This window comes from Chelmon rostratus, chromosome 23 (genome assembly GCF_017976325.1).
Source record: "Chelmon rostratus isolate fCheRos1 chromosome 23, fCheRos1.pri, whole genome shotgun sequence".
Classification (NCBI taxonomy): Eukaryota; Metazoa; Chordata; class Actinopteri; order Chaetodontiformes; family Chaetodontidae; genus Chelmon; species Chelmon rostratus.
In genome coordinates, this window is record NC_055680.1 from 7,955,387 (window position 1) to 7,974,829 (window position 19,443).

The 19,443-nt window shown below is 42.9% G+C and overlaps 1 protein-coding gene across 2 annotated transcripts; it reads right to left on the bottom strand.

Annotated features, from left to right (window-relative positions):
* Positions 1–9,775: 9,775 nt before the first annotated feature.
* Positions 9,776–15,058, bottom strand: LOC121626561 (serine/threonine-protein kinase/endoribonuclease IRE1-like). 2 transcript variants are annotated; one of them, XM_041965137.1, is made up of 7 exons: positions 14,936–15,058; positions 12,386–13,910; positions 12,099–12,262; positions 11,793–12,016; positions 11,356–11,485; positions 11,157–11,257; positions 9,776–10,708 (listed from the first exon to the last, which is right to left on the bottom strand). In XM_041965137.1, exons 2-7 carry the CDS (start codon positions 13,809–13,811, stop codon positions 10,441–10,443), a joined length of 2,313 nt encoding a protein of 770 aa, XP_041821071.1. In that variant the 5' UTR covers positions 13,812–13,910; positions 14,936–15,058; the 3' UTR covers positions 9,776–10,440. The 2 variants fall into 2 exon arrangements, with proteins under 2 accessions (XP_041821071.1, XP_041821073.1); XM_041965139.1 differs by lacking the exon at positions 11,157–11,257 and having other exon boundaries at positions 10,574–10,708.
* Between the last annotated feature and the right edge of the window lie 4,385 nt (positions 15,059–19,443).

Genomic DNA, 19,443 nt, shown 5'->3' on the forward strand with positions numbered 1-19,443 from the left:
GATCATGCGGCCTGTTCAGGTTGTAAGATACAGAGTTGGCTTGTTTTCTGATCTTTTTGGTTGTTTTTCTGTTTTGTTTGCTTCTTGAAGGAAATGTTCGGGCTTTTATTGGTGCAGTTGGTGAGAGGCAGGGGTAGATGATGGTAGTGTGGCAATTGGCAGCTACATGTGGCATCTAGGCCTGTGGTAGCATTGTAGCAGCTAACAATAGCTAAAGCGGTGGTAGTATGATAGTATCTTAGCAGTTAGTATTGGCAGCTAGCAGTTAACATTAACAGTATAGGTGAATCGAGCTTTATTTTCTTCTTCTGTTCCTCTTAGCAGGTAGCGGTTAGCACTTAACATTAGCTAAATGGTAACATCGGATTAGCGGGTAGTACTAGCATTAGCAATATTTAAATGGTTGCATCGGTACTGGCCACTACCTGGAGTATCTCTGGGTCAGTTGAACGTGGCAGTGCTGTTTGGAATGTGTAGGAGCAGTGTGAACTGGCACTAGGGGGGGTGACTCTGGGATGCCGGAGTTCACTGCCTAGCCTCCTGGAGGTGTAGTGGGACTAAGTCGGCGAAACACTGTTGAAGGGAGGTTTCCACCTGATGACCCCCAGAGACGTGTTAGGAATCACTGCTCTTTGGCATGTATAGAGGCAGATTAGGGCTCCAAGGTTCTTCACTGAGAATGAATCCTCTTTTTGAGCACAAGTATCTTGTGTTTAAATTAACTAATTGGCACTGTAAAGATATCGCAGAATTGTATTCACGAAAATGTCAAAAAAAACAACAAAAAAACAAAACACTTTTCGCTATATATTTCAGCTCAACAGTTATACAGACTGAAGTGAAATGGCTAGTTTAATGCAGAGTGACCCCCCACCACCTGGTGAACGTCAAAATGACATTTTCCAAAATTAAAGTCAGATATTCGTGCAGCTTGCAGGGACTGCTTATGTAGCTGTGATTAAGAAGGGACCTCCACCCAGAAGGTGGAGGATATGACTGGTTGAGGAATAGAAATGGATGGAGAGGAATTAAAATGCTGTCAACTGGCAGATGACACAACAATCTTTCTACAAAATGAAGGTGAAGTGGAAAAAGCTTGAGACTGTCTGAATGTCTTCTCTCAGGTATCAGGTTTGAGAATTAACGTCAAGAAATGTGACCTCTTCCCTTTAAAGGACAAACCTGCTGACTTAACTGAAATATGTGAGATCCCCCTGAACGATGTTGTATCATAATTTATGCATTAAAATTTGCAAAAATCAAGAAGAAAGAGCCAAATAAAATTTTGCTCCACGAATGGAGAAGATGGGTGAGAAATTTGATAGCTGGCTTGGACGAGATCTATCACTATATGGGCGAGTTATGCTGTCAAAAAGCGAAGGCTGATCACGTCTTATATATGGTGCCATGGCTCTGGATGTTCCTCAAGCCTTAATTAAACAAATTGACTCTAAGTTGCGAAATTTTATTTGGAGAAACAAACCTCACCATTAAAAAGGATGTCCTGTGTAACCCATGCTCTCAAGGTGGACTCAATGTTCTTGACTTTAACACCTCAAACACTACTTTAAAGATTAAATGGTTAAAAAATTATATGCTGGGTAAGGAAAAAAATGTGGTATATAATTCCAAATCTGATTTGTCAAAATGTTGGAGGTATTGATTTTCTGTTGAAGTGTGATTTTGACTTAAACAAAATTCCCACTCAGTTATCTAGTTTTCACAGGCAAGTATTTTTAGCATGGATGTTAACTTACAAACACAACTTTTCTCCGCACAAATATTTAATTTGGAATAACAGATATATCAAGTATAAAAATAAATCCATTTATTTTGATAATTGGGTGAGGAGTGGTATCTTAATGGTGACACAATTGTTAAACAACGATGGAAATCTATTTACTGACACAGAATTTTGAAGAAAATATGGAATTCCAGTCACTCCGAAGGAATACGCAGTTGTGTTTGATGCGATACTATCAGGTCTTCTGAGACTGGTCCAGGGATGCAACTCCTTAGACCAGGCATGGGCAAACTACGGCCCGAGGGCCATATGCGGCCCGTTACAAATTTTAATCCTGTCATGTCCCGCCGTGTCTGATGTGTCTGTTCACAGTGTCTAGTCTTGTCGGGCACTTCCTGTTTTATTGTGAAACCCTTGTCTCCTCTCGTTTCAGACCCTGACTTCCTGATGTGCTTCCCGCCTGTCTGATTGTCTGCCCCACCCTGATTGTCTCCACCTGTTCATTGTTACCTCATGTATATATAGTCCGCGTCTCCCTTTGTCTTGTGCCAGATTGTCTTGTACGTCTTGTGCTCTCTGTATCTCGTCTCGCTGTCAGTCCTGCTAAAAGTACCATAGTTGTGTATTGTCTTGATTACCTTAGCGTCCTTAGTTCTCCTTTTTTGAAATCCTTAGCGTTTTTTGTTCTTGCCTCTGACACTTCCTCTGAGCCCTGAGTTTGCCTGTATCACCTTTTGTTTTTGTAAATAAATCAGCCCTCATGCTCGCCTTTTGTTGGAACTGTGTTTGGTCTCCTGCTTTTGAGTCCTGACTCCTTCGAGCCCTTGGGCCTTTCAAATCCGGCCCGCCGAACTTGAAGAAATTATATCAATAAACCTTGTTAATGTTTTATTTTCCCTGCAATTCTGGCTTTTACCCAATAGGTGGCGCACTCTAGATACATTGAGCTTTGTTGAGGTGCGGCGTATTACTCCACGTTTGCGCTTTACTCTTCGACCCTCAGCGCTTTTGTTAAGATGAGCGGAGCTAAGAAAAGAAGAGTGGACAGAGAATGTCCAGTTTTTAAGAAGGAGTGGACAACTAAATATTTTTTACTGAACACCGAGCAGCTGTTGTATGCCTGATATGCCAAGAGACTGTGGCGGTTGTGGTGTATTTGATCGAGCACTCGGTGCTCTACTACAATGGCCTGTCATGCTAGGGGAGTGTTCTATGATTGATTGCTGAGGTCTATGTGATGATGTTGGTTCGGCACTAAAAGATGGTGTTGCCCGCAGTCTCGTCTCCGTGTGTGTGTTATTCCTTATATCATCAGTACCCACAGTTAAGTGACAGTCATAAGGGCTGAAGTTACAACATGGTGTCAGAAGACGGAGTCACGGAGTGAGCCGAGGTACTGTGTACGAGCTGAGCCTACAGCTAACAGCTAGCAGCTAACGGCGTGCAGCTCACAGCATGAGCATGGAGCAGTTTAAGCCGCCGTCACAGCTGATCCTCACCGGCAACAGCTGTACATGACTGCTTCAGGTGCGTCGGACAAAGGAGAGGAGGTTAAAATAGCCATCCTGCTTCACACCATAGGCGAAGAAGCATTGGAAGTGTATACCACATTCACAGTCACCACAGCTGAGGAGGACGATACAACGATGGAAGATGTTCTTAAAACTTTCAAAGACTACTGCAGCCCACAAAAAAATATAGTGTTTGAAAGACATCAGTTCTGGTCACATGGGATGGCACCAGGGATTTCTGTTGACAAATTCATTACAGAGCTGCGCCAGAAAAGTAAAGACTGTGAGTTTGGCCGATGTGAAGATGATATGCTGAGGGATAAATTAGTGTTCAGCATCAATGACTCTCATCTGAAAGAGAGACTACTACGTGAAAATGACCTTACACTTCGCAGGGCAATAGACATATGCAGGTCAACAGAGCTAGCTAAGACCCAAATAAAGGCGATGCAGACTTCACCCGCCACACACGACACTCGAGTGGATGCCATTGAGAAAGCAAGAGGAGAAAAACAAGCAGGCAGTGGAAATAAAAACACCAAGGCGCAACCCGCAATGAATTGCCAAAAATGTGGAAGAAAGCACGAGCCCCGTATATGCCCAGCTTATGGAGTAGTGTGTCACAAATGTGGAAAAAATAATCACTTCTCCAAGGTATGTCGCACACTCAACAACAGAAGTGGCAACGACCAGGCAAAGACTGTGCACAATATAGAGAGTGCAGTGGACTCTTTATACATAGGCTCAGTTGGCAGAGATGACGAAGGAGCAGCACGCCACACAAAGGACAACAAATGGTATGAGACAGCCACCATCAGAGGCGTACCAATAAAATTCAAGCTTGACACAGGTGCTGATGCAAGTGTGCTACCCATGTCCATTTTCAAGCAACTGCCAGGTCCCATTCAGTTGCGGCCCACCAAGACTGTGTTAATAGCTTTTGGTGGAGCTCGCCTGCCGTCGAGTGGCATAGCATCTCTACAGTGCAAAACCGCCAAACGCACCGCCATCTTGGAGTTCCATGTAACCAGCCTGACGGAGAAGGCGATTCTAGGTGAAGACGCGTGTACAGAGTTGGGGCTGGTGAAGAGGGTCCACACAATCACATCCACACAGCCACCAAAGCCTCCATCCACCAAAAAGGAGCTGATTGAAAAGTATGCTGTGGTCTTCACAGGTTTGGGTGAGTTTCCAGGAGTTTACCACATACACGTCCACCCGTCTGTCCCCCCTGTGATCCACGGCTGCAGAAACATACCCCTCTCTATCATGGACACGTTAAAAGACACTTTACAAGACCTGGAGAAGAGAAATGTGATAAAACCTGTCAACGAACCAACAGAATGGGTGAACAGCCTTGTCGCCACAAAAAAGAAGAATGGTTCACTAAGGGTGTGTCTGGACCCTTGTGACCTGAACGAGGCTGTCAAACGCCAGCACTACTCCATCCCTACTCCTGAAGATGTGCGCAGCAGACTTGCAGGAAAATCCATCTTCACCATCTTGGATGAAAAAGATGGATACTGGCAGATCAAGCTAGATGAGCCATCTTCAAAATTGTGCACCTTCAACACACCATGGGGCCGATATCGCTTCCTCAGACTCCCTTTCGGGATCAAGTCAGCCAGTGAAGTGTTCCAGCAGAAGAACTGTGAGACCTTTGGTGATATCCCAGGTGTGTATGTCATTGCAGATAATATGATCATCGCAGCTTCATCAGAATACGAACACGATGAGATCCTGCACAAAGTCATGGAGAGGGCGAAGACAGCAAATGTGAAGTTTAACAAAGACAAAATTCAATACAAAGTAGACACAGTGAAATACATGGGACACATAATCACATCAGCAGTACAGAGAGCTGATGACACAAAGATCAAGGCAATCGTCGACATGCCTCCACCAGAAGACAAACATGGCCTCCAACGCTTGCTGGGAATGATAAAATTCCTGGCGCAGTACATACCGAATGAGGCTTCACTCACAGCTCCCCTCAGACAGCTGCTCAAGAAGGATGCAGTATGGCAGTGGTGCCCACACCACAGTGCAGCGCTAGAGGCTTTAAAGACTGCCCTTACACAGGCCCCTGTGCTGCGGTACTATGACCACAAAAAGCCACTGACGCTACAGGCAGACTCGTCAAAAGACGGACTAGGAGCATGCCTGCTACAAGAAGGCCAACCCCTCTGCTATGCTTCAGGGGCGCTCACTGACACTGAGAAGCGATATGCACAAATAGAGAAGGAGCTGCTTGCCATAGTCTTCGCTGCCAAGAGATTCCACCAGTATGTCTTTGGCAGGCCTGTTACGGTGCAATCAGATCACAAACCTTTGGAGGCCATAGTGCGAAAACCGCTGAGTAAAGCACCCGCGCGGTTACAAGGTATGTTGCTGCAGCTGCAGAGGTACGACCTGAATATCACATACACACCAGGCAAGCACATGCACATCGCAGATGCACTGTCACGAGCCGTAGTCAGCAGAGAAGGAGAAAACATCGACGAGAATCCCTGTGATGAGAAAGTTGTGTACGCCATGGAGGCCACAGATGCACTGAGTGAAGAGACACTCCACAGGCTGAAAGAGGCTACAGCAGCAGACAGTGTATTACAAGCTGTGAGTAAGAGACATCTGAACGGCTGGCCTGCAAAAAGACACAGCCTGGACAGAAGCCTACACAGCTATTGGCCGATGCGACACAACATCAGCATTCAGAATGATATTGTGATGGTAGGAGACAAAGTCATCATACCCCAGAGCTTTAGAAAAGTAATCTTAGAGAAACTCCATCTAGCTCACCAAGGAGTGCAGCATACAAAAGCCAAAGCAAGAAAGGTCCTTTACTGGCCGGGCATGACACGAGACATAGAGACAATGGTGGAGAAATGTGTGCAGTGCCAACAGCTTCAGCCACAGCAGCAGAAGGAGCCGCTCATCGCACATGAAGTCCCAGAGCTCCCGTGGATGAAAGTAGGAGCTGACATTTTCCAGCTGAAAGGTCAGTCATATCTTTTGATAGTGGACTATCTGACAAAGTATCCTGAAGTGCTGAACAGCTCATACAGTAATCCAAAAAATGAAGTCTGTTTTTGCCAGGCATGGGATCCCTAAAGAGCTAGTGAGTGATCACGTTCCATTCGCCAGTTATGAGATGAAGTCATTTGCGGCTTCATGGGAGTTCAAACTCACACACTCCAGCCCAGGATATCCGCAGTCCAATGGACTTGCTGAGAGGACTGTAAAGACTGTGAAACATGCACTGAAAAAAGCATTGCAAACTGGCACAGATCCGCATCTGGTGCTGCTCTCATTGAGGAACACGCCAGTGACAGGACTGAATGTGTCACCTGCACAAATGCTGATGGGAAGAGTCCTGCGGAGCACACTTCCATGCTCCAGTGCTGTGTTAAAGCAGTCAATCCCGCAGCACATACACAGCAGGATACAGGATCTGCAGTCACGCCAGCGTCTGTACCACGACCGGGATGCCAAGCCTCTACCGACCCTGAACCCAGGCACCACCGTACACATGCACACGCGGCGTGGATGGGAGCCTGCCACAGTGACAAGCCAGAGACATGAGCCCCGCTCCTACAATGTACTGACGCCAGCAGGAAAAACATTCAGGAGGAACAGGCGACATCTGAGGAAAGTACATCCCAGTCTGATCAGGGACACTGACCCCGATGAGGATTCGGATGCAACGCTCTCACAGACGCCTGGGTCCAGTGACATACCACCACATGCTCCTCAACCAGTGAGCACGGACAGTCCACCCACATACTACACCAGAAGTGGCAGGGCCGTGAGACCGCCCGTCAGGTTCAGAGACTAACTCTTAGACCATTGTCCAAGCGGCTATGTGTGAAACTTGGTTATATAATAGTAAAAAAAAAAAAAAAAAAAAAAGAGACAGAATAAGACTGTTGAATGCAATGTTTACAAAGAATGTTTCATTAGAAGGTTTGATAATGCTTGTTTAGTATTATTTACAGCAGTAATATTTTGCTAATACACATGTCACTGGAATGGTTTGTTCAGTATTCTTAGAAAAGGGGGATGTGGTGTATTTGATCGAGCACTCGGTGCTCTACTATGTTGGCCTGTCATGCTAGGGGAGTGTTCTATGATTGATTGCTGAGGTCTATGTGATGATGTTGGTTCGGCACTAAAAGATGGTGTTGCCCGCAGTCTCGTCTCCGTGTTTGTGTTATTCCTTATATCATCAGTACCCACAGTTAAGTGACAGTCATAAGGGCTGAAGTTACAACAGCGGTGTTAAAAGAATATGATACAGCAAGAAAACTGACTCCAGACTTTGATGCGCTGGATAAAAAGGGAGACCAACAGTGTTCCCACTGAAATTAAAAGTACGTTTCTCCGTTGTGTTATGTAAAAAATGCTGAATCTGAAAATAATTTCTTCAATAAGCCTTACATGTTACATGTCCTGTCTGTTAAGGGATGCACATATGTGGTGGTCAGGTGCACGTACGTTCTCAAAACCAAGTGCGCAAATGTCAGAGTGAGACCTCTTGTTGATTTTATGTGCTTTGTCTGAGTTGCTGTTTTACTCTAAATGCATGTTTTTAATTGTTTGTATTTCTGGATTTATTTGACTGTTAGTTATGTTTATATTTTTATCAAGTCCTTTTTTGCATGGTTTGTGGTTTTACTTTTGTTTTGCATGCATATAGAGAATGTTGATGGGCATGCTGTGTGGACCGAGGAGGAAAATGACTTATTAACTGACCACACCCCTCAAGACTCACGATTGGCCAGTACAGGCCAGCGCATTGTTTTTAAGGTGCTCGGACACAGGTATCGGCAGCGGAAGAGGAAAGCAAGGTGGCACACGCAAAGACGGGGAGGACGAGAGAATGACAACGCACACACGCGGCTCCGAGGCGGAACGCAGAGCAGAGGCCACCGGACAGAGGACCTGCATCGCGGAAAGCAGAGCAGGAAAGCTGCCGAGGCAGCGGCCAGCGCGTGTACGCGGAGCGACAGAGACTTGATCAACGCCTTCATAGAAATAAGTAAAGGAAAGTTGATCAAGCAAAGCGTATCGGCGTGTGTGTGTGTCTATGGTATCCCCTGTTTGGTGACAACGTGACTGAGAACGTGCTCTTCTTCCCACAGCACCGCCGCAGTCGGGGAGAGGAGGAGCAGCGGAAGCACGAGGAGAGGAGACGCCAAGCGACCACGAGGAACTGAGAGAATACTCCAATGCCTATCCCTTACCACCACCCCTTCCAAACGAATAAGTAGAAGCTTCCCCTTCCTGAACTGTTTTTAAGGACTCTATCGGGCAAACTGGTTGAACTGAAGGTTTTTTTTTTATTTGAACATCAGTATCTCTGTCAGCCATTTTTAAAAAAGCCCTTTTAACTGTTGCATTTCAACTGTTACCTTCGTTGATTACATCCCTGCATTTGTAAATGCTGTGATTTTTTTTTTGTTGGGTTTAAATAAATTGTCACTAAGCGAGTCATTTTTTAACAGTGGAAATATCAAGTGCTGGTATAAATAAGAACCCTCACACCCTTGTGTGACACAAATGCAACGCGATCAAATATGTGAGACTGGGTTGAATATAACGCGCTCCACAAACTGGCGCGTTGTCACTGTTCCGTCCTCGCGCTGCTCATTGAGTTTTGGCATTAGGGATGATTGAATAGAAGGAGAGGACAAGTAGACCTGCATCTCCTACCGTTTTTTAAATACAGTCAGGAGGAGCGTGATGATATCCTGAAGGATAGCACAACTTTCAGTGCTTTAAAATAATAAAAAAAAATATTTTATTCATTTAATTTTCAGTGTTTTAAGAGTCATTTCAATAAATAGCTCAGTTATGTGGGACTTCAAAGACAGATATTTAGTTGTAATGCTTTTGTTCATTTTCAATTGAAATTAAAGCACATGTTTTCTACATATCGCGTGATATTTTATTTTCTCTAATGAGGTGGATTACCAAAACACTCCATCCATCTGCTCCTGGTCCGGCCCCCCAGTCAAATTTTAGAACCCTTTGTGGCCCACAAGTGAAAAAGTTTGCCCACCCCTGCCTTAGACAGAAGAGTGCAGGTGATATCAGGCCCTATGGTGGGAGATTTAACCCTCACTGACAAGAGATGTAACAACTATTATATCAGGAGGCACTGTCAGGAAACCTCAATTCCTGCTATCAAATCTTTTTGGGAGGCAAAAATTCAAAACATGAAGTGGACGCTAGTATGGAATATTAATAAAAAATATTGTGTCACCAATATGGGAAGAGAAGTTTCTTTTGAAATTGTTCATATGATTTATCTAGTCAAAAAAACACTTGCTCGATTCAGAAAAATAGATGAAATGTGTGTTTTCTGTAACACCGAAGCAGAAACTGTGCTTAATTTGTTTAAAATTGTTCTTATGTTAAACTGTTTTGGATCGATGTGGAAAGGTTTGTTCAAGACCGAATGAGACTCAGCATTTGCCTAAATATGAAAGACATTATTTTGTATGTCGAAAGAAACTTCGAAAGCAAAGACATTTTTGTGTTAAACCTTTTGATATTATTTGGACAATTCCACACACACAAATCCAGCAATTTAAAATGTAAGTCGGACATTATATTGGGACATTGACAGGACTTAAGAACCAAAAGGCGATCAAAACTGTGCGAATATGTGAAGCCTTGGGAATTACATGATTTATTTATGAACTGAACAAAAGTGAGATACCCCTGGACATTTTTTTCTGTATATGTATGTATATATGTAAATAAGGCATGCTGTGAGTGGTGTTGTGTTGTATGTCATGCGTGACAATATTTAAAAATAAATAAATAAAAAAAAAAAGATTCCTCCTCGCTCCTCAGAGCCGCAAAATGTGCTTTGGGACGACCGACAAGATGGCGGACCAGAAGTACTTCTGGTTCGAGCGAGGACACAACAATTTTGTGACATGAGATGCACCCTTTATGTGACTATGAATGTCGTCTGGTAAAGGTCAAAGGACTGAGTGTTTGTCCCACCTTCCACCCAATCATGTCATCAATTGTCTCTCAATATCAGACACATATTATAATAGCAAACTTTCACACGATCTTATAGCAACATTTTAAATACATCTTACAGGCTGCAATGAAATGTTTCATTCATTTACATTCATTTCAGCAAATCACATCCCCCATTGACTTCATTCACTGGCCTTTGACTCCAGTGTCAATAGCAGAGTTAAGGTTCCCCTGTTGGATTTGCTGTTGGCTCAGAAGGGGTTGGGATTCTTGAACTGGGGCGATGAGATGCTCCACCTTTGTGGAGGGCTTTTTAACTCTGGAAAACAATGTTTCAAACATTTCCTGCAGGGGTGTCTTTAAATTCCACCCTTCCCTGTTGGCAAATGTGTAAATGCATCCAAAGAGACCAGGAAACATCGACATGAGATCAACTTTGTACGCATCCTCGGCACTATGGAAACAGACAAAGACAAAAATCAGCAAACGTTGGCAAAATCTGTTGTGGTCATAATGATCAGTGTGATGTAGATCAGTGTTAAACTCAAGAAACACATGTAATAAATATAACCATTACAAAATATTTCCTTAATCCTCAATGTTCCCAAGAGTCTGACAAAATGAGAAAAGCTCAGTCTTCTGAGCATTTTATTTCTCACTTTTTCAAGTTCTGCCTTCACCCCAATACAATGAAGATCAATAGAATTTTGTTTGTGGAGCTCAGGGAATGAAAAGCAACAACTGAAAATGTTAATATTAACATCTCATCTTATCCAGAAAAAAATGTCCTCAAGTGAACAATTTATTCCTTCCACCAAAAGATATATCGAGAAAAAAAGAAGAAAGCATCGTATTATGCATGAGTTTTGAACATATCATCATTTTAGCTCAGTTTTACTGACTCGTGCTCATAGAGGTTTCGTATGAAGCGCAGTAACCCCAGAATGTTGTCACTGTATGGTTTCTTGGAGCCTTCCATCTTCTGGACCACCTCTGCTGGAAACTATAACCAAACATTGGTTATAATCATGCTTAGAAATACAATTGACAACAAACCAGTGGGGCTCCAAATGAAGAATAAAATTGTTCTGTTGCAGTCACCTTCTCTTTCCACAGTTTGAAAGATCCAACCCCAGCACTTTCTTCCATTGAGGAAATTAATTCTGGGTCTGCATCTTTATGCTTTGCCATGTCCGGCATGTTTCCGATCCTTCTCAAGTATTCGACTCTTCTGAAAGATCAAATGCATGTTTAGGGTGCGTGAACCATTCTGTCATGTTATATTGACAAAGCTGACAGATGCTATGGAAACACTGTATGCTGATAGCAAAAAGAAGACTTCCATGCTAGCTGCTCCATAGATGGCAATGTCAGATGGTGTGCCATGAAGTTAGCACTTGAAAGCACCACTGCATGTTTGAGAGCAGCCTCAAAGAGTGCCTCGTGTGGCTGAAGACTTCTAAGTCTGGTTAACGTGATGCTCGCTACTAAACATAATAATAATAGAAAATCAGTTGGCATGATCAAAGTGATTCTACCTTTCAGGGGTCCAGAAGAAGGGATGACTCAAGCATTCTTCCACTTTAGGCCTGTCCTTTGGTTCTTCAGTGATCATCCACTCGATGAGATCCTTCGCCACCACATCCTGAACATGGTGCAAACTGTAGTTCCCTTCATAGATGTTGTACTCACAATTATAGGATTTGTCACCGAAAGGATGGTGTCCTCCAGAGATGACAAAATAGATTAGCATGCCCGCCACCTTAAAAGTAAGCACAGCAGTTTGATTACAGAAGGAGCTTTCAGCTAATCGTGATGATAATTCTTGGAGCAGAAAAACTAACCTGTATGTCGCTGCTCCACTTGTATGGTATTTTGCCTCTCCCTGTTAAAGTCTCTTTGGCCATCCAGCATTTTGTTCCTGCTCTGTTGGTGCGATGAGTTGTTTGGTCATCGAGTAATCGCCTGCTGATGCCAAAATCAGCCAATCTCGCCCTCCCGTTAACATCTGCAGAACAAATAGTGGAGATTGATTGAGAAAACAAATTCATTCATTAACAAGAATAATTTCAAATATCTGTGTGTGCTTTCAATTTCAGATCATGAGTTACATGTTTTTAACTTGTCCTACCGATCAGAACATTCCGTGGCTTGAGATCGCGGTGGAGAATTGGAGGTTTTTGACAATGAAGCGTCTTTAAACTCTTCAGAATCTGTTTGACAAGTTTCTCTCTCTGCGAGCCGTCATCAATCTTTTCGATGTATTCTTCCAAGGTGTACTCACAAAGTTGAAGACAAAGATATCCGAAGTTCTCATCTCCTTCATAGTCAATGTATTGTACAACAGATGGATGATCAAGCTCTGCAAGTCGAAGGATTCCCTCCTCGTTCTTCAGCTCCTTGTAGTTGCTTTTAGACATTCTCTTAATGGCAAGTTCAGTGCCATCTTTTCTCAGACCCAAGAAGACTTCAGTACCATCACTTCCCTTTGCAATGCGAAATTCTGCATCATTCACATACATGATGTTCCCAATTCTTGTTACTTTACTTTCGTCGGTCATCAGAAGCTTCTCCAATTTTTTTTTAAACCTCTTGCTGATTTGCAGCCATTTGTGTGGCATTGATGATGTAGAGGTGATGACGTTTGAAGTCGAGTCCACAACAGGAGCTGATGCTGGATCAGTTGCATCTGTGCAAACTTCATCACTTGGATCTTCTTGCTTTTCTGACTTTTCCTTCATTTTCTTCTTCTTCTTCTTCTTCTTCTTCTTGGATCTAGGTGAAGTTGTATACTCTTGCTTTTCCAAGTTTGGTGAGGTGAAATGATTTTTCAGCTGTCTGAGAACTTCTTTCGGCTTGTCATTCATTTTCATATCTGCAGATAATAGTACGTCCTCGGGCACTGAAGTGATCCCCACTGATGGAAAGATGTTGACCGCATGTTCAACTGAAAGCATGTTTGCAAAGACGCCGTATGTGTAGACTCTGATGTCAGAGGAGTGTTGGTTCTTGACAAAAGGAGCAACTGTTTTGCATAACTTCTCAGTAAATTTGGGATCCCAGCCATTTGTGCCGTTTGTTTTCTGTGTTATCACATACAGCGTTTTCAGAACAGCTTCCCATATATCAGGTCTTTCTTTTGAGTGAAGCTGGTCCAGTAGTTGGGGGATTATAGCCAAAGCCAGATCATTTGGTATCTCTTCCATTGTGCAGAAAACTGCACGTAAAGCAATGATTGCCGAATGCACACATTCCTGGGCAATGTGTGGAAAGCGAGTAGCTGCACTTTTAATGTATGCGGTCACATTTACTGTGTCTATCAGCCATTTGATGCGTTCTTGCCTTTTCTTTTCTGCATCATGCCCAATTACGTTAAAAGGTGTTTCAATCATGGTCAGGTGGGTCTGAGGATCCTCCCATAACATGTGATTTTCAGAGGTTTTGGACCCTTCAGCTTCCTCTACAGCAGGTTCCATATTCAGGAAATAGATACTAGAGTGGAATTCGCTTCCTTCACCTGGATTTGCTTTTTCAGTAAGCAGCGTTTCTTTGGACATTGAGATGTGATACAACGGCGTCAAGTTAATTTGTGACACCTTGTTTGGGGTCTGCACCCTCTTGCAGGACGAAACAGCAGCATCAGCATCAGTGTGATTCTGTGGTCATGGACAAAAGCATGATGTTATTCTTCAACATTTGATGCCATGCAAAGCTGTAGACTACAATTACACAGTGGTGGACTGAAGTCTTCAGAGCTTCTTTTTTTCAGAGCTGCTGTTTAAGTAAAAGTATAAACACCACACTGTGAAATGCACCACTACAAGTAAAGCAGATGTTTGAGCTTCATTGTAACAGCTTCATGAACGGTTGGGTCATTTCTTGACTTCATGAGCTCAGAAAAACAGCCCTGCTTTCAACTCTGTGACGATGCATTTTCCAGCTCATCCAAAGCTTTTTTATGATGATAAAGTTTATCTATCTTAAGAATTAGCACTCATATTTGACTTCTTTATTTCATTTAAAATATTGCACTGGCTGTTGTTCACATGACACCACAATGTAATGCAATGTAGTACAGCCTGAACAGTTTTGGGATTTATGATTGATTAACTGACGTCCCCTACAACCAGATACATTCTTTCTTAGAAATGAAAGAGGAAGTTGTGGTGCACACAACCTCTGTCAGTGGGTTTTCTGTGGGTGGGGCCGATTATCTTCAAGTAGAAATGTAATCAATCCTGACAGGAGTGCCATAACTCTCACAGAAACACGGTGAAACACATCTTACAATCACACTTTTACACATTTACTTTGATGCTTTTCCATACTTCCACAGTTTGAGAGCAACATTAAAACCGAACAACGGATTCCCAGACATTTCCGTTAAGCAGCAAACAAAGCGCTGCAGTTCCTACTTTTGAACACAAGGAAACGTGCTGAGATGGCAAACGCTGATGTAATCAAACCTTAAACCGATGGTGTTTTGTCTTCAGGTTGTGGCCACATACTGTACTCTTTTTAAAGTCCTCTCTAACACAGCAAAAACTGATTAGTGATAATTTTAGTCTTATCTGGTTGCCCTGTGAAGTTTGTCATTTATTAAAGGAACGAGAGCTCGACTTTCTCAACTTTAGAGCTCGACTCAGTCTTGGAGAAAAGTGAAATAATTCAAATAACTTACGATTCTGAAGTGTAATTGCCCTCTTTGAGATTAACGATCTTTCGAAACTGAGCTCTTTACTCAGGGTGTTCGTGTAAAGAAGCAAAGTTGCCCCGTGTTCTTCCGTCTCTGCGCTTCCTCCCCCTCTTCCTCTTTTTGAAATACAGCCTCTCTCTTCTGACTTGGATCAATGGTGACATGTTTATCACAAATGGTCGAGACAAGAGTTACATTCAGACCTGTGCCGTCAAGTGCGCAGTTCACAAAGACGTTAAAGGACACAACGTATAATTGCGACAGGGCACAGAGCAACTTTTGGGAGCTGCTGGGCTAACAGGGTTTTTATGACACTCAGAAGTAAGAATGGAGATCAGATCTGAGAGACTAACATCCATTCCAACCTCAGGAGGCAAGCTGATAGCTAGGCTTTATTTAAAACTTAGTGCACATCTCCACCAGGCATGAAGCGATGGAATAAAAGCACCTGCTCTGTGCAGGCTCACGTCTTGGATGACCTGTTTATTTACATTTATAGTCTATTTCCGACAATAGTCGTTTAAACGCGAGGTTGATGCTAAAAGGTACGTTAAACAAATACATTGCACAATTTTTTATTCACATATCAACATTTTACAAAAGGGGGAGTAGTGTGTGTGTGTCTTGCTTTGTGGAAAGAGGCGTCTTCTTCAATAAAAAAAAAAAAAAAGCAGAGCTATTAACGGAACTCTCTGCTGTGTGTAGAGGTCTGTTTGTCGGTCTGTACGGTTATATAGTAGCAGCATGGTATCGTTTTCAGGTGATTTAATGAAGGTAAAATACAATGAATGGCCGTGCGTAATGGCACTGCGCTCTGACGCGGCACTTCTCCGGGACTGCGGATTTATCTTCTGTATATGTAGCTGTATCAGAAGCTCTTCATGTATTGTTTGGATGCATTAAAAATCGCCCACATTCATAGACTAATACAGGCTGAATATTTAGTTTAGTATTGAACGTATCTGATGATCGGCGCCACAGCCTTGGGCACGTTATGCAAACAGCGGACTGCAGACAAATCCCCTTTATGCCTGACGGAGATAATTACCATGGGATTAAAAAAATTAGGCTACTGATGTATTGATCTCTGTAACATAGTTTAATGGTGTATAAGACTCAAATGGTGTCTATCAACAACAGAATATATGAATGAATACGGTGTAAAATAAATTCACTGTTAACACTGCCTGTATTAGTTAAATATTTTGTTTAATTTTTCTAGGTTTCAGGCACAAGGCAATTCACATTCTGGGGCTCAGTCCTTTTTCAAAGAGGTAATTCTTCTGCCCGACCACAAAACTGCACAAGTGCCAAGGCGTGCCAAAAAAGCTTGGCTTTTTGAAAATGGCCACATCAAGTCTGCCCTGGAATTTGGCTGTGACTGGGATTCACACACAGTGAAGCAGGCAATAACAGCAGCCTTCCAGCCAGCTGTGGAGGGATGCAGGTAAGTTTTGGAATTGTTTTGTCATATTTGTTACCTCTTTTCATTGGATATTTGCAAGAATACCATGACATGCTATTGTCATGCCCTCTGGCTCCGCCTAGGGGCAGTTTCTCTCTCCCCTCCTTTCTTTCTTTTCTCCACAGGTGCTGGTGAGTGAGGCACGTGAGCAAGTTACGGGCAGGTGCAGCTGATCTACAATCAACCCAACTCTCTCCAGCGGCAGCAGGGAGTTGTCTTCCAGTATTCACTCAGCCTCCCATAAAAGACGACAGCAGACCACTACTCAGCGCCGCATCGTAGAATTTCAGCAGTTAGTTAACCCTGTCTTGCTCAGTTTAAATCAGTTGTTGCTCATTCCGCCTGGCTAATGGTTTTTCTCTGTTCTGCTCAGCTTCAACACTCTCCGCTGCCTGTTGCCACTCTGGACCTGCTTCATCTCAGCCGCTCACTCCTCCTGGAAAAGTCCCTTGGCATTCATCTCCCTCCTTCTGCTGCACCTGCCCGGACATAATCACCTCCATCTCTCGGACCTGCCACGCTGCCTCACCACCCACCTTCTTCCTTCCAAATTCTCACAAAGTCTGTAAGCCTCAGTCTCTTGCCTGACCCGAAATAGAGCCTTGTTATTTAAAGAAACCCAGGTTAGTTAGTCTTGTGTTTTATGGTTAGTTCTGTTAGTTAGGTTAGTATTTTTCTACTTTGTGTTATTTTCTGTCTGTCCCAGTTTTGTTGTACCTGGAAGTATCATTTGTTGTTCAATAAACCCCTTTTTTGTACGCTCTGTCTGTCGTGTCGTTGTCCGCACTTGAACCTCTGAACCAGATCCGTAACAGCTATACTATGAAAGCTTCATTTTTAGTGCTTGTGTGTTATGAATTAAAATATATTTTACATTCTCTTTTGCTGCTGATGGTTTCCAACAGGTTTACTGGGATATATAACACAATGCACACTCACACATTTTATGTCAATACATTATGGTTGTAAATAGCTAATAACAATTCCATTTAAGTTATACTGAACTGAGATGTCCTGGCAGCTCACCTGTGCACCCCATGTACTTCAGGCCAAGTCCTTCCCACAACAGCCGGGGTTCGAGTACAGCCCGGGCTTTTTGCTGCATGTCATCCATTCTCTCTCTACCCCATTTCCTGTCTGTCTTCAACAAGACTTGCAAGTCCAGTCAGTGTGCAGCCGGGATTTTTTTACTTGAGCTATCTATGTTCCTGCAGTGACCAGCACATGACCACCCATGGCTGTGCAGAAACACTTATTTCATCAAAGTTAAATTCTTGTTTAATCTGCTCATTTAGCTTCAACAGAAGTTTCATGTACAGTGTGTTTTTCCTTCCCTTAGGTTGCACATCCTGCTGCCATGCTACAACAAACTAGTTGAGCCATCCCTTACCCCCACACAGAGTTTGAATGGAGACCTTGTGAAAAAACTCATCAGAAATCCTTTTATGTCAGGCCTGACAAGATCCTTTTAATTGGGGAAAAAGAATCTAAGTAGCACTGACGATTTCAAGACATGTTCATAAAAGTGGCAGTCACAAAGGCAATACTGTATTTTATACTTGATTTAAACAGTTACTTGTAGTGTGCTCTGAAATAATACAAAAGTCTGTTACAATGATGTGTTGTTAGTATAGTCTATTGGATCCATGAAAGTTATTGTATTCATCTGTTTGCATTGACAGTCATGTTCTGATGGAGAAAGCAGCTTTACGAATGACCTTGGTTTGGCAGAACTATCTGACACTGACAAATGTGGTAAATATTACATCATACCATTACATCTTATGTCTTTTTCTAAAAATCTGATTTATTTTAAGTAATATTTTGTGCAGAAAAAAATAGATTACACTTTTTTTAAAAAAAATCTATCACATAATACTTGTATTGTACAAGCCTGAAATGTGTAAATGTGTCCTGATGTTCATATAAGTTAAATGTTGCTCAAAAGTTGAATTTTCCATGTTACAGTTACAGCCATTGGTAGTGCACCTGATGTTTCCAAAGGCATTGTTCCAGACATCTCCACTTCTGAGGCCCATTCCCTCTCCAGTCATACCCCTTCCATGTCCAGTGGTGACAACGCTCTGTGGTGTTTCGCTACCCAAGATATCTGCACTGATGCACCTTCTATCCCAGCTGACACCCTCATGTCCACTACTGCTGATGTCACAGTTATTGATGAGACTCTAACCATGTCCAGTGGAACTCCTGTCATCTCTACTGGCAAAAGTCATAGTTTGTCAGTTGGCCCTACTGCCAATGCTAGCAGTAACAGGCATTGCATCGTGGAGAAGAAGACCTCCAGTGTGTCCCATGGACCCACTCAACCCAGTGCATCTGGCAGTCGTTCATCCAGCACATCCTACAGATCCATCTTTTCTAAATTTTTCATCTCTTTTCAGACAGTATATTCAGCAAATAACTATTTGCTACATATAGATTTTGTGGAGTCATGGTGTCCTGAACAGAGAAGAAAGTCCCCCTGGATTTGTTCTGATCTGAACCTCTTTGACAAACAAATAAAACTTTTGCTGGCCCATGGATGGGTCTACGGTAGTGCAAGCAAGTCCGTGGGTCCATTCTAATTATTTTTGTTTGTATCAGCCACCTTGATAAGTTACACACCGTTATCACCACTTCACTGAGCGGGGTATCAGAGAGAAAGAGAGAGACCAACAGCAGTGGTAGAGTGACATAGAGAGTGAACAAGGACAGTGAGAAGTGTGCAGTGGCTGGTGACAACTGGTGAAACAGAGAAATGTAATGTTATTTTCTTATTGTTTCACAGTGGTTACATAAACATAAATATACTCAACAACCCATTGATTGATTGTGTTGCCATATGCGCTGGCTGAGAGCTCTTTAAATGATGTGCAGCCACCACCTAATCCAAGCAATACCAACTCTGTCCTCTCCATGTTAGTTTACAAAAGGCAGCAGTCAAATGGCATATGTTACACTTTTAAATACTGCACTGTCCATTCAAGAAAATTCAAGTAATTTCACCATTGAGGAAGTTCTTTGTCCA